The sequence below is a fragment of the Maylandia zebra genome, linkage group LG7 (genome assembly GCF_041146795.1).
Source record: "Maylandia zebra isolate NMK-2024a linkage group LG7, Mzebra_GT3a, whole genome shotgun sequence".
NCBI lineage: Eukaryota > Metazoa > Chordata > Actinopteri > Cichliformes > Cichlidae > Maylandia > Maylandia zebra.
The window spans coordinates 69,000,480-69,027,849 of NC_135173.1; the positions used below are offsets into that span (position 1 = coordinate 69,000,480).

The 27,370-nt window shown below is 51.5% G+C and overlaps 2 protein-coding genes across 5 annotated transcripts; one reads left to right on the top strand and one right to left on the bottom strand.

The window, feature by feature from the left end:
• Position 1: 1 nt before the first annotated feature.
• LOC101478385 (transcription initiation factor TFIID subunit 4) lies at positions 2-19,251 on the bottom strand. 4 transcript variants are annotated; one of them, XM_004571529.5, is made up of 15 exons: positions 17,567-19,251; positions 16,813-16,961; positions 15,055-15,141; positions 13,501-13,689; positions 13,297-13,419; positions 13,122-13,211; positions 12,864-13,055; positions 12,517-12,580; positions 12,174-12,282; positions 11,243-11,412; positions 10,795-10,925; positions 10,488-10,613; positions 5,903-5,959; positions 4,451-4,567; positions 2-2,131 (listed from the first exon to the last, which is right to left on the bottom strand). In XM_004571529.5, exons 1-15 carry the CDS (start codon positions 18,615-18,617, stop codon positions 1,970-1,972), a joined length of 2,817 nt encoding a protein of 938 aa, XP_004571586.1. In that variant the 5' UTR covers positions 18,618-19,251; the 3' UTR covers positions 2-1,969. The 4 variants fall into 4 exon arrangements, with proteins under 4 accessions (XP_004571586.1, XP_004571585.1, XP_004571588.1 ...); XM_004571528.5 differs by having other exon boundaries at positions 16,795-16,961; XM_004571531.5 differs by lacking the exon at positions 15,055-15,141.
• Positions 19,252-19,550: 299 nt separating this feature from the next.
• Positions 19,551-26,428, top strand: lsm14aa (LSM14A mRNA processing body assembly factor a). The gene is made up of 9 exons (XM_004571527.5): positions 19,551-19,687; positions 20,565-20,728; positions 21,028-21,175; positions 23,240-23,443; positions 23,733-23,915; positions 24,001-24,157; positions 24,243-24,281; positions 24,367-24,610; positions 24,797-26,428. The coding sequence occupies exons 1-9, from the start codon at positions 19,567-19,569 to the stop codon at positions 24,818-24,820; spliced, it is 1,284 nt and encodes a 427-aa protein (XP_004571584.3). The 5' UTR covers positions 19,551-19,566; the 3' UTR covers positions 24,821-26,428.
• The last annotated feature ends 942 nt before the right edge of the window (positions 26,429-27,370 follow it).

Below are 27,370 nucleotides of genomic sequence, written 5' to 3' on the forward strand. Positions count from 1 at the left end.
CCCACTTTCTCCTTCTCTTTATTTCATTTTTTTTGCAAAGGTACAAACGACTGTAAAACGGCCCGGCGGGCCTCAGGTGCGAATACACAATGTAGGAAATATAAATAGTCCCAAAAATGGCGTCCTTCAGTTCATAGGGCTCTACGCCATCGCCACACAGACCGACATTAAAGCGTTAAAAACCTTCCGGAAACTTTCAAACTGCATTTCAACCACGAGGCTCGAGTCCAGTCGCACGCAGCCGCCGCCAGGAGGAGGAGCACTTCCTGTTTCACCTTAAAGGGACAGTCCGTCAGTCTACCTGCTGAGAGTCGTGACGTTCAGACCCCGCCCCCTTCCAATGAAGCCACTCGTCATCAACATTTTTTCTAAAGAAACGACTTCATGAGGAAAAATGTTTTTTTTCCTCAAACGTGTAGAAAGTTGGAATTTTAGGCTACAGTTGCCCTACGGTAACCGCGGTAACCACAGTTGCTAGGGAAAATAAATAAATCTGCATTCTGCAGATGGCGCTGCATTCAAATCCTCGTGATCACGCGGCCGATGTTTTCCGAGCTGCATGGAAACCATGCCGGAAGTTGTAATAGTTCACCTTCAAAGTAAAAGCTTTGGCGTCACAGGCAACAAGATTTTAGCGCGTTTGCAGACAAGGTGCGTGTTCAGCGGGCGATCACAACAACAACGGGTGGTTACCAGGGCGTCAGTCTGCGTTAACAGGATATTTGTAATTTCATTATCTGAGAAAAGAATCAGCTGGTTAATCAAAACAAACTGGACATTGATTTTTCTAATCGATAAAAAGTTTTCAGGTTGTGAAATCTTGCTAGGTTTTGCGCTCGATTTGCCCGAAAACGCCACGACTTCACCGATCTGACCGTCCGGCTCTCACACAGATTTGTCTTAATGTTAAACTGTTCCTTTGACGAACACAACATCGTGAAAAGAAGCTCCTCCCATCACGTGACGGAACTGAGCCGAAGGATCTGAGCGCGATCAGAAAACTTTCAAAACAAAACGATGAGCCTGCGAGCCTGGCGTCCTGAGTGGGCCAACAGGAAATCTAAAGAGGTTGGGAAAGGTTTGACTCAAAGGCACCTGTTCAGGTACAGCGCTGGAGTCCGGAGGCGCTCGCCACCTCATCTCACAGGAGAAGCTCAGTGTCACGCTGCATGCCTGTCAGCTCAGCTCAGCTTTTTATGGCGTCACAGGAACACCACGTGAAACCGCGCGAGACGGTTCACGTGTTGATTGGCGGACTAATTGCGTGGAGTTGCAGCGGAGGAGTTGCTGTGGACGAAAGGTTTCTAAGAGGAAGAGAAACCACAGCAACCAGAAACATTGGCGAAGAACAAAAGGACCCAAAGTGGCGCCCTGACGAACTCCACGCTGAAGTAGAATTTGCTCAAATGAGTAACTAAGAGAATAATTACAGGTGATGTGGTGATGTTCCTCAAGTCAGCGGCTAGACACAACAGAGGAGATCTCCCACACAGCTTCTCGAGGTCCAGCTGGATTGTGGGTAATGGAGGGGGCGGACTTAATAAGGCAGTTTATTTCCTGGTCACATGACTTGAAACAGTATTCAACAGCAGTTTGTTCCAGACGTCACTGCTGGACTCAACTACAGGGGTAGGCGTGGCCACAGCTTCGATAGCATAACCCAGGCCGCGTTTCACACCCTGTTTTAAACTGCATCAACGAGCAGCCGAGCACCAAAACAGACCAGCCTTTCAGCCAATCACAATCTGTCCAATCAGCCTTGGATCTGGTTTCTGATTGGCCTGATCTGGATGAGAGCAGTGGAGTGCTCCGCTAACGGAAGGGCGAGCTGAGGCGGGATGTCCTTTTCTAAAAATAATCGTAAAAGCAGAGCTGAGCGTTGAAAGGTGCCGTAAGGACTGAAGACCAGAATCAAACACCTCCGCTGGAGGACTGGGGGCGAGGGGGGGCGGCTGCGGTGGCTCCCTCCTCACTTCAGCAGAGCCTTGTAGAGTATCAGGGAGCGAGCCGTGGGCCGATCGTGCTCCATACAGAAGATTAAGTCCCTGAGGTTAACTCGTGTGATGCGCTGGCGGGGCTGCTGGCGGGAGGAGCCGGCCACGGAGGAGCCGGCGGCTGAGCCCGAGGACACCTGGAGAGGAGGAAGGAGAGAGGAGGCAGTGAGCAGGAAACAAACATGGAAGGAAAAAACATCCTGATGAGCTAAAGCTGCACTTGCTGTGCGACCTCTGACACACCGTTTGTCTCGCGGTCTTAAAAAGTGCCTGAAGCACAGCGACCTTTGACCTCCATGTTTGGTGCATTTAGAGATGCCGGGTCTATGCCGAGGCTCCGCCCCATGTCTGCACAAGCTCTCCCACGCTGCTTTAATCCCTCGCTGGGTCCAGACCTGCTGCCGGGCCACACCTGCGTGCGGAGGGCGCGCCGGCAGCCGGAGGTCAGGTGACTCCCAGCCCTGCAGCGATTAGTCAAAGTACTGAGCAGCTGCTGCTCCAACATGCCCGTCGCAGCAGTTCCAGTCACACGGTCTAAGGTGAGCCAATCATATTCAAGCATCCAAAACGAGAGAAACTGATGAAGCCCCCCCCCCACGACCGAAAAGGCCCCAATAATCCAGAAAGGCCCTGAGCGATGGGTTCTCACAGAGCTGCAGGTATCTGCAGTCAGCTGATGGCGAACGTGATGGCGAGCTGCAGGCTGACCCGATTACCGAAGCCGACCAGGCTCATGTTGGCGAGGAATTCAGAGCGAGCTGCTCCTGAGGATGACGGATGCTCTTCCTCCCTCTGCTGGATGTTATATGAAGGAAGATGGACTTCCTGTTTCATTCAGAGCTGACAACGCCACAGTGACACCTGCGTGCACGCGTCTGCGACTCAGTCCTGTCAGCACATGTCACGGCGTCCGAGCGCTGCTCCCTCTCCGCTGGAAATTTCCAGCACAAAGAGATTTGTGTTGCCTCTTTCTAATCTGCCCTGGAGCTGCAGCAGTTTGCCCTTCAGCATCCACTGCAGGCCCGATCAGGCTTCAGCTGGGTCTGCCCGCCCCGGACCCGCCCCCACCACCTCAGGCTGTAGCCTGCTCTGAATGCACGCCTGCAGACGCCTTGTTTCACCAACAGGAAGCACAAACGCTTCCTTTCATTCGGCTTTGATCGCCTTCAGGCTCAGTTTGAACTCCTTTGTTTCTAACAGTGGGGCGCATTCGTGAGAACACCTGAGCAGGTGTCACGGCACAAACGCAGACTCTCCCAGCACCAACCACAGCTGCCCCGACACCGCCTCGCCCCACACGAATGCGACCTCTGTCCCTCAGCGGGCCGTCTAAGCTTGTACCATTAACACTGATGGTGTGTGAACTCACGCTCAGCGGGGGCTCAGGTAAAGGCTCCATCTACACCGACGCCCTGCGGGCTCGTGAACGCCCCTCAGGGTGACTACAGGAGCCACTGCGGTTCACTCTGCAGCGCTGCTGCCACACGGTAAGGTTTGAGCTTCTCATTGAGCTGACTCCTCTGAGCTCAGAGCGTCCACGAACACAAACGGCGTCTGATCCTAATGCAGGCTGAGCTCAGTGAGCTCGCGCCACACACTCCATCGTGTGGTCATTCCTCTCAACCTCCAATCAGGAGCTTCATTTCCTGAGAAAAGCACTGACAGCTGCAAACATCTGGAGCCCAACCCAGTTCATAAGCCAATAAGTTAACTCATTAGTCAAACGAGCATGGCGCCAGCACACCGTTACTAAAACATGAACACAGCAACTCCGACCGGAGTGCCTCGCCCCTGTTGCCCCGCCCCCACGCTTGCTGCCAGCTGCTCTGTATCTGCTAAACGAGCCCAGAAATGCTGGATTTCTCTGTAGGGGCTTGGCTTTGTCTGCGGCTGCTGGGGGGCCAGCCCCAGGCAGGACAGGATGGGCAGGGGGGCACCACCCACCCCCGCTGTCTCAGTTCATTTCAGAAATGAATGGCTGCCCCTGAGGGGAGGGGGAGGTGGCAGAGGGGGAAAGTCAGACCCTCACAGCCCCCAGGCACACACTGACCCCCTTCACTCAACTCTGCTCACATTCACAGCCTGAATTGAGGAGAGGGAGGGTCGTTATATACACGCGCGCTCTCTCGTGATTGGTCAGACACGCTGCAGGTTCTCCACTCTGTGCCATTAAAAGCGCAGCAGCAGAAGAAGTAAACCTACAGTTCCTCTGACGACCAGCGGAGGCAGCAGTGAGTCATCACCTATACGGGTGGATAAAGGTGGAGGTTGTTCAGTAATGTATTCAACTGGTCATGCAGGGGCTCTGAGCAGTAGCGCCCCATGATGCACAGCTGATTGGAAGAACAGCTGAGCTAGCAGCTGACATCATCACACATACACGATGATGATGATGATGATGATGTGGTTCCCTGCTGTGTTCTGTTTCTTACACCACCTCTGAGCTGGTGTCTTACCTCTGTGCCAGCTCCACCCGGTGAGTCCAGCTTGCGTTTCTTGCGCGGGCCGATGGCGGCGAGCGCAGTGAGGTTGGCGTCTCTCTGTCGCATCTGAGCAAGCTCCTGCTGCTGCATCTGTGGGAACAATCAGAACATCAGGAATACTCACATGACTCAGTTTTTACAATTAATGAAGTCACAGACAGACAGACAGGCCCACAGACAGACAGACAGACCCACAGACAGACAGACAGACCCACAGACAGACAGGCTCACAGACAGACAGACAGGCCCACAGACAGACAGGCTCACAGACAGACAGACAGGCCCACAGACAGACAGACAGGCTCACAGACAGACAGGCTCACAGACAGACAGGCTCACAGACAGACAGACAGGCCCACAGACAGACAGGCCCACAGACAGACAGACAGGCCCACAGACAGACAGACAGACCCACAGACAGACAGGCTCACAGACAGACAGGCTCACAGACAGACAGACAGGCCCACAGACAGACAGGCGCACAGACAGACAGGCTCACAGACAGGCGCGCGCACAGACAGGCGCACAGACAGGCCCACAGACAGACAGGCGCACAGACAGACGCACAGACAGACAGGCGCACAGACAGACAGGCGCACAGACAGACAGACAGGCGCACAGACAGACAGACAGGCCCACAGACAGACAGGCTCACAGACAGACGCACAGACAGACAGACAGGCCCACAGACAGACAGGCTCACAGACAGACAGGCTCACAGACAGACGCACAGACAGACAGGCGCACAGACAGACGCACAGACAGACAGGCGCACAGACAGACAGGCGCACAGACAGACAGGCGCACAGACAGACAGACAGGCCCACAGACAGACAGGCTCACAGACAGACGCACAGACAGACAGGCGCACAGACAGACGCACAGACAGGCGCACAGACAGACAGACAGGCCCACAGACAGACAGGCGCACAGACAGACGCACAGACAGACAGGCGCACAGACAGACGCACAGACAGACAGGCGCACAGACAGGCCCACAGACAGACAGGCGCACAGACAGACAGACAGGCGCACAGACAGACGCACAGACAGACAGGCGCACAGACAGGCCCACAGACAGACAGGCGCACAGACAGACAGACAGGCGCACAGACAGACAGACAGGCGCACAGACGCACAGGCGCACAGACGCACAGACAGACAGACGCACAGACAGACAGGCGCACAGAGAGACAGGCGCACAGAGAGACAGACAGGCGCAGACAGACAGACAGACGCGCAGACAGGCCCACAGACAGACGCACAGACAGACAGACAGGCCCACAGACAGACAGACGCACAGACAGACAGACAGGCCCACAGACAGACAGACGCACAGACAGGCGCACAGACAGACAGACAGACAGGCCCACAGACAGGCCCACAGACAGACGCACAGACAGGCGCACAGACAGACAGGTGTACCTCTTTAGCCTTCTGCTTGAGTCGAGCCTGTTCAGGGTCTTCTTGTCTGGCACGACTCTGGAAGTAAAAACAGAGTAGATGCATTAATCTGCTCATCTTCACCTGTCAGACATCGGCCCACAGCTCAGACATTATTAAAGTTTGGGGTCAAGGGAGCAGGTAACCTCGGTAATCGACACAAAGAGAATCCTGGGTGATGTTGCAACAGCATCCACGGGTGGAAATGATCACCTGCCCCAGGCCACCGTGGCGGGTTTAGATTGAACTCCTGACCTGTTGGGGCAGCAATGCACCACGTTGCTGCTAGTCTGCTTTATGCAATTATGTGATCCCAGCATGTGATGTCGTCAGACTGCATGTCACCGATTGGCTGGTCAGTAGCATCACTCGGTTCGTTCATGAAAATTCAAACCGCCATTTTTGAAAAGAACTGGTTACAAACAACAACAACGGTGTGTTCCCCGAGCGAAAAGCCACAGAGCGAGCAGCAGGTATATCGGCTTTGAAGCGCTCGTGTCGCGCGATGTTCTGACATGTTGCTATGACGACGATCATGCAGGTTAGGTAGTAAAGCATTGTGATGGAAAACCAGTCGATTCAAGTCAAGCCGTGGCGATCCATGGTGAGCCGATCCGAGTACTAATGGAGAAGGCTCTGGAAGGAGGGAAACGGTAACTTCAGGCGTGTGGCGTTACAGTTCTGGAGTTAAGTGGGCGGGCGAAAACAAAAACGCTGGTGTCCAAGGAAGAACCCAAAGTTAGACAGCGGAAAACGGAAGAGAAAATGGCGAGGCATTGACGAGCTCGTTTTGATGAGAGCAGCCAGTCAGTGGTTTGTTCCAACTGTCGGCAGCACGACTAAAAAACTGTGAAATTATCAACCACAAATGGTCTAAATGAGGAGGAGGAAAGCATCCTTCGAGGAATCACAGCTGCGCGGGGTTACATCAGTCTAAGTACATGCGGGACGAGGACCTATATGTTCTCCCCATCTTTTACCTACAGTCTGTTCTTTCAAATCAGAGTGTCTAAGCTCAGGCGGGGACAGAAGCACGAGCTATTAGTGTGAGCTCATCAGTGATGAGCAGAGAGACGCCTGAGGGCACACAGCAAAGCAGAGATCGTTACAGAAACAACCTTTTCTCTGTCAGAGAGGACAGAAGATCCAGGACCGCAAACAGAGCTCCTCAGTTTGGACTTCCTGCAGCAAACACACCTGAAATCTAACCTGCGTGCACGCTGAGGGTTAGACTGCGAGCCGCCGCCTTCATCCAGGCGGCTCACGCACTCATTTTAGAAACACGCCTGAGAGTGAAGGTGTGCTTTCACTGTGAGCTGTGATTAGTGGAAACTAGGGGTGGAGCTGAATTCGAATACGGTGTTCGGAAAGGCACGAATATCGCGTTTTTTACGAATAATTATTTCAAATAAATACTTTAAAAAATATTTGTATTCGGGAACAAGAAAAACTTTATATCAAAAAGCTGAGTTTCCTCATGAGACTGCAGCGCATGAGTGCACGAGCGAGTGACGTGTGGGCTGCTCCACAGCAACAGAGAGGCTCGGCTGAACTGCATCACTGGTTTTGTTGAATAGATTTTTGTTCTACCTTAACTGGTTTCCGGAGGCAGTTTATAAGTTTCGCGAGGATCTGAAGATTAATCAATTACGCTGCATTATTGACGTCTGCACAGGTGCTCTCGTGTTCGCTCTGTTTACGCAGCTGTTAGCGCGACATTTAGACCAGCGGTCCCCACCCCCGGCCATGCACCGGTACCTGTCCGTGAGCCTTTTGGTACCAGGCCGCGAGTGTTGAGGTTCAGGTGTGAAATTTACGGTTTTCAGGGTTTTATCGTTAATATTTATTGTTTTGATCGTTACCTCAGTTTCTCTGTCTTTTGCCGTGTGTTATCAATAAATTTTATTTGGTACCAGTGCTGGTTTTATTTTGCTGCATTTATCCGCAACACCTTAAAGGCCGGTCCGTAAAAATATTGTCGGACATAAACCGGTCTGTGGCGCAAAAAAGGTTGGGGACTGGATTTGGACAACAGGCTGTTGACAGAGTAACGTTAAAGTTCGGTTTAAAAGGTTAAAACAACGCTTGTGTAGTTGTGTCGAATTGTATGCACTTGTGGGAGTTATACAGTGGGGCAAAAAAGTATTTAGTCAGCCACCGATTGTGCAAGTTCCCCCACCTAAAATGATGACAGAGGTCAGTAATTTGCACCAGAGGTACACTTCAACTGTGAGAGACAGAATGTGAAAGAAAAATCCATGAATCCACATGGTAGGATTTGTAAAGAATTTATTCGTAAATCAGGGTGGAAAATAAGTATTTGGTCAATAACAAAAATACAACTCAATACTTTGTAACATAACCTTTGTTGGCAATAACAGAGGTCAAACGTTTACTATAGGTCTTTACCAGGTTTGCACACACAGTAGCTGGTATTTTGGCCCATTCCTCCATGCAGATCTTCTCGAGAGCAGTGATGTTTTGGGGCTGTCGCCGAGCAACACGGACTTTCAACTCCCGCCACAGATTTTCTATGGGGTTGAGGTCTGGAGACTGGCTAGGCCACTCCAGGACTTTCAAATGCTTCTTACGGAGCCACTCCTTTGTTGCCCGGGCGGTGTGTTTTGGATCATTGTCATGTTGGAAGACCCAGCCTCGTTTCATCTTCAAAGTTCTCACTGATGGAAGGAGGTTTTGGCTCAAAATCTCACGATACATGGCCCCATTCATTCTGTCCTTAACACGGATCAGTCGTCCTGTCCCCTTGGCAGAAAAACAGCCCCATAGCATGATGTTTCCACCCCCATGCTTCACAGTAGGTATGGTGTTCTTGGGATGCAACTCAGTATTCTTCTTCCTCCAAACACGACGAGTTGAGTTTATACCAAAAAGTTCTACTTTGGTTTCATCTGACCACATGACATTCTCCCAATCCTCTGCTGTATCATCCATGTGCTCTCTGGCAAACTTCAGACGGGCCTGGACATGCACTGGCTTCAGCAGCGGAACACGTCTGGCACTGCGGGATTTGATTCCCTGCCGTTGTAGTGTGTTACTGATGGTGACCTTTGTTACTTTGGTCCCAGCTCTCTGCAGGTCATTCACCAGGTCCCCCCGTGTGGTTCTGGGATCTTTGCTCACCGTTCTCATGATCATTTTGACCCCACGGGATGAGATCTTGCGTGGAGCCCCAGATCGAGGGAGATTATCAGTGGTCTTGTATGTCTTCCATTTTCTGATGATTGCTCCCACAGTTGATTTTTTCACACCAAGCTGCTTGCCTATTGTAGATTCACTCTTCCCAGTCTGGTGCAGGTCTACAATACTTTTCCTGGTGTCCTTCGAAAGCTCTTTGGTCTTGGCCATGGCGGAGTTTGGAGTCTGACTGTTTGAGGCTGTGGACAGGTGTCTTTTATACAGATGATGAGTTCAAACAGGTGCCATTCATACAGGTAACGAGTGGGGGACAGAAAAGCTTCTTACAGAAGACGTTACAGGTCTGTGAGAGCCAGAGATTTTCCTTGTTTGAGGTGACCAAATACTTATTTTCCACCCTGATTTACCAATAAATTCTTTACAAATCCTACCATGTGGATTCATGGATTTTTTTTTCACATTCTGTCTCTCACAGTTGAAGTGTACCTCTGGTGCAAATTACTGACCTCTGTCATCATTTTAGGTGGGGGAACTTGCACAATCGGTGGCTGACTAAATACTTTTTTGCCCCACTGTATGTACGTTTATGTTAGTCTTTTGCAGACAGCAAGACGTAGGCTATAGGCTAGTTAACCTTAGCAGAGGTTCCCGTTGTCCATTCACTACTTACTATAACATTAATTAGAAGTGTAATGCAAAAAAATGGATTTTTACTCGAATACAAATACTTCCCCCCCCTCAACAGATACAAATACCGGCTGCTTTGCACATCTCTAGTGGAAGCACTGATCACTAGGCAGGCCCATAAAAACACAATTTGATTTCACGTCCACGAAATTATAACCTTTAGAGAAACATGAGCTTTCTTGGTGAGTTTTTCCACACAAACATCACACGTGGAGTTCCACAGGGCTCAGATGTGGGTCCTCTGCTGGTGGACATTCACAGACACACACATCTATCCAACGTCTCCGTCATTGCAGCTCTTTATACGTTGGCTCTGATCTGACTTCGCTGCATGCAAGCTGTTTGTTTTTAAGAGTCTCGATGGACCAGCTTACTTAGCAGAACTTCTGAAACCATATAATCCTGCGGGCGCTGAGGTCCACCAACCAGCTGCTCCTGCAGATTTAACAGCCTTCCCATTGGCTCCTGATCTTTAGAACCTGTCTGGTCTCTCAGAAGCAGAAGCCCGGCCTTTTATACAATTGCAGTTTGATTTACTTGTTTCATTTTGTGTTTAGTTTAGTGATCGTTTCTACTTAGTGTATATTTGATATAACTTTGCATAAAATGTGTTACATCAGGACGGGGAACAGGAAGCTGGTCCTCTTCAAACTCAGCTTCTTTCAAAAACATTTCATTTTAAACTGAACTCTTCAGAAAGGTGAACGCAGAAACGTGTCCGTACCTTGGCGGCCTTCAGCAGCATCTCTCTCTCCTGCTCGTCTTTCCTCTGTTTCTCCAAACGCTCCAACTGCTCGAAGAAACGCAGCTGAGAGCGAACGTCCGACGTCTGCTCGTAGCGCTCTTCATCCTGATGGGGGGGGGAAGGAGAGAAACGGGACATGTAAACCAGACTCCATTTAAATATCTGCTAATTTAACATCAGCCTGCGCAGCTCAACGGTAACAGCAGATCTACAGCGGAGTCGTCCAGAAACAGCCCGACGGCGGCTCGATCTAAACGCAGGTGAGGCACGCTGCGAGCGTTCTTACCTTCCCGCCGTCCGTGCGGTGCTGCGCGATGGCCGAAACCTTCTCCAGCAGGGTGCGCAGCCGGGACTGCGTGGCGTGGGAAACCAGGTTCACCACTTCTGGCGGGACCTCGCTGACGCCAAACTTCTTAGCTGAGGACGAGAAAACAGAGATCATCAGGACGGGACGCCGCTGCACGTCAGCAGGTGGTTTCTGCAGGTCGATCATCCCGGCTTCATTTCCTTTCTGAATTCGTCTTCATCAGCGCCTACAGTTCTCCTCCTGTCCTCGAACTAGTTTTAGACTCCTCCCTGCATCCTTCACTAAGAACAGCCGACAGAGGAGGAGGAGGTCCCGACTGACTCAGCTGACCTTTGAGGCTGAAGGTGAAACAGGCTTTCAGGCGTGATACCTGAGCAGGTACAGGAGAATCAGGAGACCCGCTGATTTGCTGAGTTTTCACACTGACCTGTGTCCAGGATGCGGCGGAGCAGCAGGCCGCTCGGCAGGAAGGCCTCGTCTTTACACGAGCGGATCTTTGTGCCCACGAGCTCCGAGCTGGTGGCGAGGATTCGGGCGTTCTCCTCATTGAGATTGACGCCAGCCATCGAAGCCACGTCGTTGATGTCGTCGTCATCTCTGCGGGTTAAGAAAAGGAAAGCGGGAAGGTTAGGGATGTCGAGGCTGAGGAAGAACGTGTCAGAGCTCAGGTCCACACTGCGAATGAAGCACAGCAGCGTTCCCCAATCTCATTGGCCCAAAGATGAAGTCACTTCCTGTTTTTTTAAACGCACACACTTATTTTTTATTGCAGTGTATTAAAATATGTTCCTCTCACACCTACACTCAGCTTTGCTCGCTGTGGGCACACACTGCCCCCTGCTGCCTCATCTGTGAACTACGCTTCCAACAGGAAGTGGTGACTAGTCTTTTTTTTCTGTTGGAGCCTTCGCCGGGTCAGAGTAACACTCCGGCTCATCGCAACCCCTCTGACCCAAATCAGGAACCAGTCAGAGCCAGAGACGCTGGACAGTCACTTCCTGCTGTCACAGGTCACGCGTGCTTCATCATCGTGACCTGTGCTCACAGAGGCCCAACCTTAAGAACGCTAACCTTCTCCAGACTGATCCGACACGGTCAGGTGTTCTCAGCTCATGTTTTTAAATGAATGTCACTTGTGCCGTTTCAGGTGAGGCGACCCTCGACCGTCCTCAGTAAAGCCGACCTGTGTGACTGAAACAGCTGTTCTGCACTTCCTGTTTTGATGCTTGTTTTTTGGCGCTCCGGGGCCTCCGTATCTCTGTTCGACCTCCGGGACTAGTGTATCCATCGTTCCGTGTCCATTGTTAGTTTACAGGTGTCACAGAAGCTTTTTACTTTTTAAATAACGTTTTGCTCACCTGAACGTCCCGCCCCCTGGATCGCTCAGCTTCTTCTGATTGGCCTGAGCTGCAAGGTTCACAGGGCTTTTGCTGATGATGGTTGTGGGTCCTCTCACCTGCAGCGTAGCTGAAAAGGGAAAAAAGCATGCTTATTAAAAAAATAAAAAAGCTCCTCCCACCAGCTGTGAAACAGGCCTGATAACCCTGCGGTCTGCTGCCACCTGGTGGTGGCGCTTGCTGCTTTTTTTTTACCTTTAAAACAGCCGATTTATTTAAAACTGAGCAGCTTAAGCTGCGGGAGGCTCCGCCCCTTAAAACAAAAGTGACTCTCCAGGTGCGCCGAGCAGCTCGACAAACTCACCCTGAGGTCTGAAGACAATCGGCGCCCGAGCCTGCACGGTCTGCACTCCAGGTCTGCACACAGGCTGCAGGAGAGCATCATGACATCATCATTACATCATCATCACAGAGGGCTGAGCCTCAGACTTCCTCTGAGGGGTCAGCGTTCACTTGTTTGTTGACGGCGAGTGGCGTGCTCACGGTTACCCGCAGCGCTCCGGTGAGGACGTTAGAGTCCGAATAAACGAGTCTGACGCAGGTTTGCAGCTGGAGCGTTTTTCCAAATTAAAACATCCAAAATATTTTCATATTTACAAGGTCAAAGGTTACAAAAGTCTTTTTGTTGACTTGTAACCTGACGATTCTTACCAGAGCCGCCGTGCCGATGGGTGCGTTCAGACGGACGGTGCCGCCGGCCGGGTTGACGGGCAGCCGCGGCCTGATGGTGGCGGCGGTGACTGAGCCAGGGGTGGCCGGAGGCGTGACCACGGCGCCGGGGGGTGCAGTCATCAGAGACTGCTGGCTGTTGAGCAGCGTCTGCCGCAGAGCGGGGAGGCTTTTCTGTGGAGACACACACGCTTAACACCTGCAGTAACACCTGCAGTATTCGCAGTACTACAGCCGTACCTTGAGGAAGGGGATGAGGTAGGGTTGTGGCGAGGACTTCAGCTCGGCCTGCAGCCGAGTGGTGAACTCCTCGGGCTCGATTTTGGCGTCCTGAAAACATGAAGACGGCATCGTACGATCACATGACCCCATAGGTCCAATCAGGCAGCAGTGAGCAGGAGGAGGAGCTACTTACGAGCAGGTCCTGCACCAGGGCTTTCACGTTCTTCGAGGTATCCGGCGAGGGCGAGTTGTGGGACGCCAGCTTGATGAGCGTGGCGAGGAAGTTCTTGCATTTCTTTACGTTTTCCTGCATTTCCTGTTGAGGACGACAGAGGGTCAGAGACAGGAAGTGCCTCCATCACAGCAGCCCAAACCTGCCGGATACACCTGAACCCACCTGGGACACCACGGTGACTCTGGTGGCGGGCGAGGCTGCGGGCGCCGGTGTGCCGGTCATGGGAGTGGACGGCACACCGGCAGGTTTGGCGACAGGCGTCCCCCCCGTCGTGATCACCGTCGGCGTCTTCTGGGGGGTTGTCATCTTCACCGATACCGGCGTGATGCTGGGCGCCACTGCGAGCGCCTTCTGTAAAGCAACAGAAAACAGACAAGTCACATGACCACCATCAGGCTGACCTCATGTGACACACGCCGCCGCGTTCGCTTTAAATAAAGACCTGGTGTGAAGATGGCGGTCTGATAAGTTTTAAAAGTTTAGAGCTCAGGTGTGGAAGGTGAGGCGGGGTCTAACACGTCTGTCGCCTTCATCACAGGCTAGCGACCACCAGTGTTGGGAAGGTTACTTTTAAAATGTATTCCATTACAGAATACAGAATACATGCCCCAAAATGTATTCTGTAACGTATTCCGTTACGTTACTCAATGACAGTAACGTATTCTGAATACTTTGGATTACTTAATATATTATCATGCTTTTTACAACAACGTGAATGTACTATTGCTGTGTGATTTATTACTATTACTGAAGGTCCGCGACTCCGAACTGTAGTAAAGGGACCTCTGACTAATACGGCGGGGTCCCTGTCGGCTCGTAGCCGAAAACTAGCTTTACTTTGTTGTCTGGGTCAACTTTGCTAGCAGAGACAGAGAGAGGCGTTGAAAGGCTGCTCCAACGGAACTTATTGTTTCGGAGGAAAACACGAACACGGTGTACAGTCGAGTCTTAATAGCTTACTTACAACTGGGCTCGTCAGGCACTCTTCTTGGCTGCAGTGGTTATTATTATATTTACATGCTTCCAGCTCCCGTTTTTCCTCGATGACAACTCGTACCTTTCCACTCCCCTTTTTCTCCCTCCTCGCTCACAGACACATAACGTGTATGGCAGTCCATTCTCCCTGCAGCACGGACTACACTGCCCATGATGCTACATTCTTTAGAGCTATGCTTGTAGCATTCTGCCTGTTAGCTTAGCACAACAACAACAACAAGGAAAAGGCGCTCTCTCACCCAGGAAGCACACAGTCGCAGAGAGAGAGAGAGCGTCGCCTTGTAACCATGGCAACCGTAACGCTGCCGCCTGGAACAACAGAACGTAGCTGTCAAACAAACCCAAACAGTCCTGACCCGCGACAATATGAAACAGGAAAGTACCGCAGTGTAATCCATTTATTTCAACAAAGTAACTGTATTCTGAATACCACCTTTTTAAACGGTAACTGTAACGGAATACAGTTACTCATATTTTGTCTTTGAAATACGTAACGGCGGTACATGTATTCCGTTACTCCCCAACACTGGCGACCACACAGTTTGACCCACAGCCGTGTGGTACCTGTGGGTACCTGTTACTACAACCTGATTAGTAACAGGTACAACCCCACGCACGCTGAGGCGGTACTAACTGTTAATGGAGCGTTAGAGACTGGTGGAAAAGAGGCTTAAAATAACCATCAGGTGTCACATGACGTGCTGCCAGCAGGAAACACACCTGCACTGCGGCAGTCGTGGAGGGAGGCTGAATCATTCTGGTCTGAGTAGGTGTGGCCAGGCGGACGGTCTGAGGGGTGCCCGGTGCCTGCCGACAGCAGGGAGGAGGGGAAAAAACAAACCGCACCATCAGGTAACATCAGTTCCACCAATCACAAACAAGCACTACAGAAGGACTTCCTTTTTAATTCATTAAAGCCCCTCCCCAGAGCTTTAAAAGGGGAGGGGCTTGACTTCTAACATAAGATAAACTTTATTAATCCCTCGGGTGGGTTCCTCTGGGAGATTCGGTTTCCAATAGCAACACCGACAGAAGTTACAGAACGTGAGCAGAAGATTATCTATACACACATATGTAAAGAAAATATACGAAAGGGATAAAAAGAATAAATAGAATAAGAATACAAGGGCATTGAAGTCTATTGCACCGCTGACTGTTAACAAAAAGTATTGCACAGTGAAGTAAAGAGGCTCTACAGCTTAGCTGTTCCCCCTCCTTTGGCCTCCTTTGGCCTCCTTTGGCCTCCTTTGGCCTCTGTTCTGGCTGCAGCAGTAAATAAACTGAAAAGTAGGGCTGGGTATCGATTCCGATTCACGAGGTCCCGATTTGATCGATTCGAATCAGGGAAATTTTGTCTCAGACAGTCAGAAATATTATAATTCTGATCATTTATCAGCACATATTCATATTTTTACAGCTTGTCAGACTTTATCAGAGGTGTGAGCATCACAGCAGAGGCCTTTGTGTCAAAGTAAGTGAGCAACACACAAACACATGAAGGAGATTTTCCTGTTCTGGCGTTTTATAGCAGACAACCTTAAAATATTCTGCAGTCGATCAAACACAGAAGAAAACCATGAATCAACATATAAACATGACCTGATGCTGCTGAAGTGAAGCAAAGTTACAGGATTAGAGACACAGCATTTTAAAAAGTTTACATTTGTTCAGTATTGAACAGCAGAAATTACGCTTCCTTGTCAGAGGTCAGTTAAATTAAATCAAATAAAGCACAGCGGCCGACAGCGCTGTGAACAACGGGTGACTGGTGCACAATAATGCAGAAAACAGATTTATAGAGGGGAAACTGTTCTTGAAGTACAGAGAGAGAGCTGTGCAGGAAGTGTGACTTTCTCGTGGTGGAAGCAAAACATCCAAAGTCAGAGTGAGTCCATGACGATGTTTATGTGATGCGGAGTTTGGATCTGCAGCTGGTTCAGTGAAGTTTGGTTGGAGAGACAAAACTACCGCTTCAGAATCGAGCCCAAAAAAGGACATAAACACAAAGGGCGGACCCCCCGACGCATCAGAATCTGTGAGCTGTCGGCTTTCTCACCTGATGGCACGTACACGGGCACGCCGTTGGGGCTAAACGCCGACAGCTGACTGATTCTGATGCGTCGGGGGGTCCGCCCTTTGTGTTTACGTCTCTGTGCAGAATCGTGTTCCTGCTCACATTTACTGTTTTAGCTGTTTGGTGGTTGTAGAAATGTTGTGAGGTTTAACCTGAGATTCTGGCGTTTCGGGCAAAATCAATATATTTAAAAATCGATTCAGGATTTGAATGAATCGATATCGCCTCATTCAAGCTAGAATTGATTATTGATTATTGAAACCCACCCCTACTGAAGAACTTGCCTGTGATTGGTCAAGCTCATCAGATTGGGAGTATGACAGTGAAACAAAAATTAAATGTGAAGTAAAAAACTCTCGCACCTGCATTGTGTGGGCGGAGCTTACCGTGGGGGCAGTGCTCACCCGGATGGTGGTGCCGGCCGTCGGCGTGGCGGGTCTCTGCGTGATGCTCGTCACTGCCTGGCTCTGCTGCGTCTTGGCCTGAGCCTGAGCGAGGACCTGCTGGGGGACCATGACCAGCTGACCCGTCTCAGTCCGGACCAGAACCATACCTGCAGGGGGAGGAGGAGGGGGCAGGTCAGGACATTTACTGTAAACTGAGCACTTACTACGCCTGAACGCAACACCTGACTCTTCACTTCCTGTCTCAGCTCTCACCTTTGACCAACCCACACAATCAATCGTTCTCAACAATCTGCTGAATATGGTCACGTGACCCCGAGGAGCTGGAGACTCGAGCTAGTCCACTGATCAGAATCCTTTATTGATCACTGCTGTGGTCGCTGTGGCTCACACAGCAGGAGCAGGAACTCAAACAGAGCCAACCTCAGTCTGACAATCTGCCTGCTGATCAGATTATTGATTTAACATTCACACAACAAAAACCTCAAAGCTGCAACTATGAAACGTTCAGATTAGTCGATTAATCAGTCATAAACTGATCAGCAGCTGATCACTTCATCGATAGCCTTCCATCAGAGGCTGCCAGCTCTCAGCAGATCAGTTACTGAACAGAATCAGGTCCTCCTCAAAGGGACGATCGATCACTGATCGGCTCACAGATCAGCTGGGAGACTGTGGGTCACCTGGTGTGTGTGTGTGTGTGTGTGTGTGTGTGTGTGTGTGTGTGTGTGTGTGTGTGTGTGTGTGTCCTCACCTTGGGGCATGGTGAAGCCCTGGGGCAGCTGGATGGTGGTCTGCTGCTGGGGCCGGACAGCCAGCGAGGGTTGCGAAGTAGCGACCCGGGTGGTGGCGGCCACCAGCCCGGGTCTCTGCTGCGGGATGGAGGTGGCCACCACGGCCGGTCCGGGCGGCCTCACCACGGCCACGGCGGGCTGGGACACCCCGTTGACTGCGGGTTTAGCCCCGGGGGAGGGTGACGTGCTGGTCCCGGTCTGAGGGTGGCTGATGGGGGCCTGGACCGGGGAGGGGGTGCCGGTCAGTATGACCGAGCTTCCGGTGGCGGGCTGGCTGGGCACGAGCACCTTGGCGTGCATGAGAGGGTTGTTGTGGTTCACGACCTGAGAGGCGGAGGCGGCGGGGGCTGCCGGCGGGCCGCCCTGCGGGTCGAGCCCGTTCTGGGCCGCCGGGCTGGGGAGCCTCTGCAGGACCGCGGAGGGGGAGCCCCCGGAGTGCTGAGGTACGGGGAAGCCGGGCTGTGAAGTCGCGGGGCCGGCCCCGGCGGTCGCAGGAACACCGGGAGAGCTCACCAACTTGGCGGCTCCGGTACCGCCGTTCACGCTCTGCAGTCCGGGCGGAGAGCTCCTGACCGCCTCCGCAGCGCTCGGACCCGGGACCGCAGCCCGGGGGAAGCTAGCGCCGGCGGCCGGAGCGCCGAGAGGTCCCGGTCCCGGAGAACCGGCGGGCGGAGGCGGTCCGACCGCGGCCAGGCTGGCTCCCGCGGGCCCGGCGGAGGTAGACGAGGGCAGCGGTGCGGCGGACGGCGGCTCGCTTGCGGCGGGCTCCGGGGTCAGCACCGCTCCGGGATGTCCTTGTTGCGGCTGCTCCGCGGACTCCGCTCCGCGCACTTTCCCTGAGAAGTGGCCCGCGGCCGACGGAGCCGCGTCTCGTTTCCCGGCGGAAAACGGAGGCGCGGGAGGCTTTCGGTCGCCTAGCTGAGATTCCAGAGAACCGACCAGGTCGCTCACCGCCTTCTCGTCCACCTCATTGAAGAGCATGTCCTCCAGTGGGTCGGAGGCTCCCGCCATCTTTGATGCTGGACCGTTGTGCAAATCGTATTTTAGAATGTACGCATGCGCCGAGGATCCGGCTCGCTTCCGAGCATAGAGATAGGAGAGGCAGATTTTCCATTAGAGCCGCAGCTCTTTGTGTACAGGTGAGTTCGCAGGTGAGGGCAGAGTCCAGCCACTCAAAACTTTATTTGAACACAGGTTCCGTTCCGTTCAATTCAGCCAACGAGGACAAAGAGGCTTCGTATATAACCCGTAAAAACAAAAGTGGAGTAAAAGAAAACAAAAGGATCCAGGAGAAACCTGATCAGATTCTATCTATCAATCAGATTTCTCAATAATCTGGTCAATAAATCCTGCTGATTTTATTCCACACATGTTTACATCTGTGAACTGTCACAATCCACCACTTCAACAGAGCCACACGGTCCTTCCTGCTTCCAGCTCTAAAGCTTCCGTTTTTTAGAGGTGGGCGAGGAGCTTCGGAGGCAGCTGAGATAGTTCGGGAGGATATTTCCTAGAGGTTAAAGACATCTGACCTGGGAAGAGCTCCCAGGAGAAGGTGGAAACTGACCAGGCTTCAGACAAACATTGGATGGTGAATAAATAAAAGAATATTAATAAAGAATCAAGAAAACAAAACTGACCCTTTAATTAAACGTGTTGTTTGGTATGGTGCTATGGTAGAGTAGTTCTATTGTTCCATACGAGGGCCAGCAGCTGCCGTCTCTTCTATCATCCTCAGATCTACAGCTGACGAAGCCGTGAAATATCGCGATGCTGGGTAGTATCGTTAGCCCCCGCGCTCAGAGCCTCAGATGGAGGAGCAGGTAGCCATGTTGTAGCCGCGGAGCGCAGTAGAGTCAACACACACAGACCCCCCGAAGGATCGTTTCTGTTTCGCGTGTACTTCACACAAGGCGCCTGTCCGTTTCTCTGCCAGAAGCTCCCAGTCACGGACAGCACCATGAGCGGCGGGACCCCCTACCTCGGCAGCAAGATCAGCCTGATCTCCAAGGCCGAGATCCGCTACGAAGGCATCCTCTACACCATCGACACCGAGAACTCGACAGTGGCGCTGGCTAAAGGTAGCACTGCCGCGTGAGTGGAGGGCTCGCGGCTATGCTCTTGCTCGGTTTAAGCTTTGTTTGTGTTGCTGAGTTGCGGCTGCGCGGGCGTAAACAACGGTGATTAGCAGTTTTAGCCGAGCTTAGCACGCTAAACTAAACCCATTGGCTAACACTATCATGCTAACATTCGTCACAAAAAGCGTGTTCTGCCGAGCTAGCATGAAACTGCACCGACTTATTCGGGTTCAAGCGGATAAAGGGAGGCTAAACTGCTGTGACGGCTCACACCAGCTCTCTGTGCGCAGATAGAGTAACAGGTGATTCACCTAACCGGCTAACGCTAGCCAGTAGAGGAAGCCGACACCATGCTCGTTTCCGGTCAGCCTCACCTGCTCGCCGCACTCTCTGACGTCACTGAGTGCACGTCACAGACCGGTGCAGGCGGAGCCGGGACAAGTAGTATAGTGGATCGCGTGGTTTTGTGGTGCTATGTCCAAGCGTTATGTTGTGCGAGTGAAGCACGGTGTCACGTGACCTGTGACAGAGCAGGAACAAAAAAAACCAAAACAACACACACCAGAGTGAGGGCTGTATGTATATGTGTTTCCTTAGATTTCCCAGAGCCCTCTGCAGGTATTCCGGGTGATCTGAGAGGAGTTGTGTCCGGTCTCCTCCCAGCTCAGACCACAGCTCCTCTGACCGCCATTAGGTGCCTGACGATCAATAACTAGGTCACCCAATGCTCTCCTCTCTGTAGTAGGGGCATCACCTAGACTACTGTTCTGCTCTAATTAGCATTTGGTGCTCCATTAGGGTGAATTTAAGAGGGGTGGTTTGAACCCTGTTTCCCCTTTGACCTGTGATTCTAGCAGCACTTTGTTTCCTCCTCTGACAGTTCGTTCGTTCGGCACTGAAGACCGGCCCACCGACCGGCCAATTCCGCCTCGGGATGACACGTTTGAGTACATCATCTTCAGAGGCAGCGACATCAAGGACCTGACCGTGTGCGAGCCACCCAAACCCACCTGCTCGCTGCCCCAGGACCCTGCCATCGTCCAGGTACGCCCGTCCTGAGGAGGCAAGGTCGTGTTTGGCCTGTGGGCTGTCTGATTGGACTTGGCCCCTCTGACCTGAGGGTCCTGACCGATCCACTTCCAGTCTATCTTATGTTGAAATATTATTTCCGCCACTTCCTGTAAGCTGAGCTATGTGTGAGAGAGCTTTATTTTAATCTGACCCCTCTGCTATCACAGGACCTTTACTGTGAAAGGGACAAATTAGGCTTCCTGTTTCAGTTTTCTGCGAGAAATGAAACGAGGAGCTGATGTGACCTTTAACCTTTCTTCCTCCTCCTGCAGTCATCTATGAGCTCCAGCTCCTCGTCCGCCACGGCGCCAACCCCATTCCAGTCAGCCGGTTCCTACGGCCTCTTCAGCCGAGCTCCGGTCCCCGCCTACAGCCAGTTCAACAGCAGCCCGTTGGTGTCGCCGCAGCTTGGTGCTGCAGGTAAGCAGGGGGGGTGGGGTTCTCGCCGGGCATGAAATCCAAGGGTTGAGGGTAGATCAGGGCGATATGGCCAAAAATATTTATCACGATATATATTTGAAAATTTGCGATAACGATATAACTGACGATATAATTGATGCGAGACAAAATACAACTCCACAACATTACTAGCACAAAAAGACAACCTTCCATTTATTTTCACTTAAACAAGAAGCTGGTTTTTATGTACATTAAAGCTTTATAAAAATGTAACAGTGCAAATGCAAATTCCTTGCTGAAAGTTTAACCAAAAGGCATTTCCAGTAGAAATGGGCTGACATATCCTGAGCATAACCATGTATAATATCCACTGAAGTTAAAAAGAGGTGCTTTGCAACATTAAACTGCAGTGTGCAGTACGTATTTTTCGGACCATAAGGTGCACGGGATTATAAGGCACATTAAGTGAAACAAAGCAGTCAGATAAATCAAACTTTATTAAACTCATTCTTCTTGCTTCCTCCACTTCTGTACCATTGATTCATTAATGTTGAATTCTCTGGCAGCTGCTCTATTCCCATGTTGTTGCAGTGTATTAATGACTAACCTCGTATTGTGGATGGATTATCTCAGTTGTTCTCCTGACTGAAGATTGGTCCGTTTACAGCATCCTGCCATGCGATTGCATTTGTCCCTAACCATCAGGAACCTTCACGTTAACTTTTATAAGTGGAAAAGTGTTAGTGTTCGTCCTCCAGCTTCACTGTTTATGTTATGCTAACATAGCTGTGTCGCTAGCGATCACGTAGCACATCATTATATACCAGCTAGCCCAACTTCAGTAACCCTACAAACGTCACTGCTGTTTAGTTTCCTGTCTTCATTTATGTTGGAAGTGATAGCAGAGCTGTACGTTTGATTTTTTTCAGAAATCTCTCAGTCAGAACATGCTATATCATGCTTAGGTAACTAGCGAAACTAGCGAGCTAACTTCCGCTAGCTTCCTGCTAACTTCTAACTCCGTTAAATGTAATAACTTTTGTTTTCATGGATGCCTGGAAGTTAAACTTTATAGTTACACCTGGTAAAGCAGCAATGCTGATCGTTTTATTAAAGATGAAAGAATTTAGACAGGTTTTAACTCTCAGTGATGCTGCAGTGTTGTTTGACCTGAAGCATACGGAGTTTAGGACCCAGATTACTCCCAGATTTAAGAGCATCTTAGTCCGACAAATACGACAATAACGACGGCCGCTTGCATGTTCTGCAAAAAAATGTGCTTTGTTGTGTATCTGACGGACAAACACCAAACCAGTTCCACATCACTGAAGTTGGGTTAGTTTTTACAAACCAGTTCTGGTTCATTTGTTTCACTCAACAATCGGCCATGTGCGTATGAAAACAAAGGCACTGCGCATGCGTGTTTTACTCCCATTCTATCGCGATATTTCATTTTCCTATCGTTGCCTAACATTATACCGGTATTACTGTGAACGGTATAATATGGCCCAGCCCTAGTTGAGGGTCTGTCTGTGACCCTTGTGCCACATAACTCATGCCACAGGAAGCGAGCAGGGGTGGTTTGTGGCGTTGGCGTGACTGAGCCATCAAGGCCTTCATTTCCTGCTCCACATGACCTCCACGCGGTCCAGAGGATTAAAAGTCAGCTGCGATGTTGAAGCTGCCGCTCGCAGCGCGTTGTGTCTGCTCGCCAGTTGTTATAAGAAATCCCGATTGCAGCAGAGACGCAGCGAGAATTTCGCCTTTACTGTTACTGCAAATGTTTGTTTCACGTGATCGTGTCATGGACCCATCGCAGTTCGCCTTTTAATGTTTTTGCTTTATTGTGCAATCTTTACTTTGTGTTAAATGACTTCAAAGGTCAACACAAATTCCTGCGCTGCTTCATCACCGTGTGATGCTGAAGAGTTGTATGAGTCACTTCCTGTCCTCCTGCAGTGCTGAAGCAGGAAGTGAGGAACACCTACACGCCCTGCTCAGTTTCTCTGATATGAGTTTCTCTCGGCGTGATCATTGATGATCGAGTAGCGCCGCACTAACTGTGACCTTTCCCCGGTTCTGCAGGTCGAACCAGCCCAGGTAACCTGGACCCTCTGAGGAAGAGTCCGGTCCTGGATCAGGCAGCCAGCGCCGCCCCCTCAGCCACCACCACTACTGCACCGGCTCCTGGCCTGGGACGCCGAAGCCCCGCCCATGGCCGCACAGCCTCCTCAGGACAGAGCAGCCAGAAGGCGCAGCACTCGCAGGAGAGCGTGGACACGAGGAGAGGTGAGGCTGTAGATGCGGCGTCGGCACCACACATACCGCTCTGTGTTTACAGTATGAGCCAATCGGAGCGTGACGTCCATCCTCACGGTGTCCTATCAGGTAACTGGAAGTCAGTTGAGTGTCACCTGACTTCCTGTTACCTGCATGTGTGATTGCTAACATGTGACATTACCTCGAAGTGCTGCGAGGTCGTCCGTCATCGTGGATGTGCCTCAGTTCACGTCCTCGTGTCTCCCCCTCTAGTTACCACGGTAACTAATGTCCTCCTCGTCCTCCCTCTATTCTTCAGCTGCCGCGGGTGCTCCGTCTAACAGACGCGGCAGAGGAGGCGGTCACCGCGGCAGAGGACGCTTCAATGTGCGCCGGGACGGCCCAATGAAGTTCGAGAAGGACTTTGACTTCGAGAGCGCCAACGCGCAGTTCAACAAGGAGGAGCTGGAGCGCGAGTTCCAGAGCAAGCTGAAGCTCCGAGGTGAGGTCACCGACGGTGGGCCGAAATGCAGCGTTAAGCGTAACGTTCGTCTGAGCGTGTCCCGTTTCTGTTGTTCGCCTCGCAGACGAGAAGGCACTCAACGGCGAGGATAAAGGCGACTCTGGCGTGGAGACTCAGAATAGCGAGAGCAACGCCGACGACGAGTGCGACCCGCTCGGGCCCAACTGCTACTACGACAAGTCCAAGTCGTTCTTCGACAACATCTCCTGCGATGACACGAGGTACGAGTGCTGTCAGTGTGGGCGTGGCTTCTGTACACTGAAGGGGGCGCGGTCACTAACAATGGAAATGTTTTCTGTCCGGCAGGAAGACGAGCGAGCGGTCCGGAGGGTCGGGGTTCCCGAGGTGAGTCGCTTTAACCATAGCCCCGACCACTTCCTGTGTGTAGCGTGCCGCGTCTCTCGCTCACCGCCGCTTGTTTCTCTTGCAGGGAGCGGAGGCAAACGTGGGCGGAGGAGCGGCGGATGAACGCTGAAACCTTCGGCATCCCTCTGCGTCAGAGCCGAGGTCGCCAGGGCTACCGTGGCCGCGGCGGCACAGGTTATCGCGGTGGGCGGGGTCGCCCGGCCAGCCGGGGCTCCTTTGGGCCACCGCAGGGAGGCGGTGGCGGCTACAGGGGAGGATACAGAGGAAACCAGGCCGGCCGGGAGTTCGCCGACCTGTCGGCGTACCGGGTGAGGTCACGTTATTGTGTTTTAACTTCGAGACAGTGAAGGCTCAGGGGGCGGGGTTAGAGGGCTCCTGTCAGACCAACACATGACTTGAGGAAGTAGGAGCTGGAGTTCCGCCGCGTCCTTCTGACCTTAAAGTCCGTCGCCTCTCGGTGCTAACGTTGGCGTTTGTTCCTGTTTTTCTTGCAGAAGGACGACAAAGTGGCGTCGTAGTAACGGTGGGAGGAGTCGTCGGCACAGAGGCGGAGCTTCTTCAGAGGAAGACGAGTAGTTGTTGCTGTTTTGTTGAAAATAATGAAGTTGTGTATTTGTCACCAGCACCGGTGTCGATGCTTGATGCAGCGTAACCTTCCATGTCTGTCAGCGGCAGCGGCGAGAAATCCTCGCAGGCAGCAGCGAGGCGTTTCTGTCATGCCGTCTGTGACGACTTGTCCGACCAATGCCTGCTGACGTAGCTTTACGGGCACTTACTTTCCTCTAACTTCATCGCCAAAATGGCTGCCCGCTCGCTCTCACCTTTTGTAATGTGTATTTTTCTACTGCTGCGTAGACTTCCTGCGTTCTTCTTCGTTGCCGACCCGCTCGCCCTCACGCGTCGTGACCCGCTGTTTCTTTCCCACGTTTCCTTTGGTTGTGGAATAGGGTTTGGTGTTTTCTCCCTCGGTGTCGCGGTCTCACGTTAGCGTAGCCGCCGACGTGCACACGTCACTGGCGTTTCTTTTTCTTTTTTTCTTCCCGGGTCACACACTAACCGAAAGGTCAAAGTTCACCTTTCTGTCGCCACTTTGTTTTTCCTCATAGTTTGTTTCAGTTGGAGGTGCTGCGGGAAGTACGGAGGACGTTTAATGCTTAAATTAATCCGTTCCCACAGATTCATTAGAATTCCATACTTACCATATGGAAGGTTTAAAATGCCACCGTTTAGAAAATAACTTGTAGATGGTTCACTTCATGTTCCTTGAGCGTGTTCAGTGATAGTTCAGGAACTAAGATGTCAAATAAACTTTATAAAGAGTGAGAAATGAAACCTGCAGCAACAGGAAGTGCTAGAAATATTTTAATTCTGACACATTAAAAACAAATGAACTAAATCAGGCGTGATATTCGATGTTTGCTGTCAGCTGTGAGAGTCCTAAAGACACGTACAGATGATTGAAATCACACTGACACATTAAAAGCGTCTGCAGACAAAACTGAAGCTTTTTCTTGATTTAGGCATTTAAAGTCTTCCGTAGTAGAGTGCGTTTTGCACTTTCCTCATCGTTAACTCGTTCGTACACTAAATAACTCTGCGTTACGGTTACCCTAACGCGTGAGCCCGTAGCCGCTGCAGGAAGTGATGTCAAGTAGAACAAGCACGAGCTCGCTGTAGCATCGTAGGTTAGCAATATTCAAACTCTTGGCGGGTTCTTACTAACGTGAGTCCTGACTCCGCCCCCTCACAGCCAGGCACGTGCAGTGTGACCTCAGGATGCGTTCAGGGTTTCCTTGGCGGTGAACGCATCCTCTCAGTTTGATTCTCGCTGCTGTGATTGACAACAGGTCGATGCCCCCGCCGTCCAATCACAGAGAGACTTGAACAGGAAGCGAGAGATTTTGGACTCGATGTGTCACAGGACTTGATTTAAAGGCCAGTACGGAAGCTCATCAGGGCCAGTAAAGGTGCAGAGTAATGGCTGGATGGACTGGAGTTTATATTTGGCCGTGATGGGCCTCCGTAGGTGTTGGAGCTGCACTTTGACACGTGTTTAAAAATCAAACTTGTTGAAAATAATTGTGTTTTTAATGATGACACGAGCAAAATAAATTGAAGTCACTGATTGTGTCCGCCTGCTCATTGTGTCTGCTGGAGGTCAGAGGTCATCGTCAACACTTTGGTGTAAAGGTGATTGATCTGTGTCGCGGGGTTACAGGCTGGTGCGGGGTCATCGCGAGCCGCCACAGGTGCTCCAGGTCATCGGTGCGCGCCGCTGCTCGGCGCTCATCGGGGTCTTCGCCTGCTCTTGCCTCAGCATTCCCTCAGGTGAGCTGCGTCTCCACCCGGGTCTGATGATAATTCCAGGTCTTTGAGTGCAGAGACGCGTGGACAGGTTTTCCATGCTGAGCCCAGGTCGTCGAGTCAGGTGTGTTCTTCTAAAAGCTGCAGCAGCTCAGACTGAACGTGAAACGAACGCAGAGCGGCGCCTGAACCGCTCTGATGGTGCGTTTGAAGCGATCGATCCTCTCTGTGGCTGGACTGAAAGGAGCACAGAGGCACTAATCACAGCAGCACAGGAACGAGCTCTGAGCACAGATCCATGGAGGCCGGGGTCTATCACAGCAGGCAAGACCCCAGGCTGCGTAACGATGAGACAATCCAGCACATAACAGCAGGGTGCACGATGCTAGCAGGCAGGGCGTACATGGAACGCCATAACCAAGTGGCCGGCATTATTTTACATATAGTTGGGGTATTTTCACTGTAAGAATATTCAACACTGATATCAATACATCAAAAAAATGTCTGTGCAAAATCGGTTTAAAAACAAACAACTTTGGGACACTGTGGCTGTGATTTGAATCGGGGAATAAGCCGTGACGTGACCAGTGTTGTACCGAGGCAGGTATCACCGACAGAACGTGTTCCCCTGTGTCGCGAGCATTCACTGGGCACGGCGTGAGGATCCAGTTTACTCCGCCCCCATCACAGACATTAGACATGGAAGGAGTGATGTTTTAGTGTTGTGAAAAATGAGTGTTGTTACATTACCTTTGAGTGTGAGG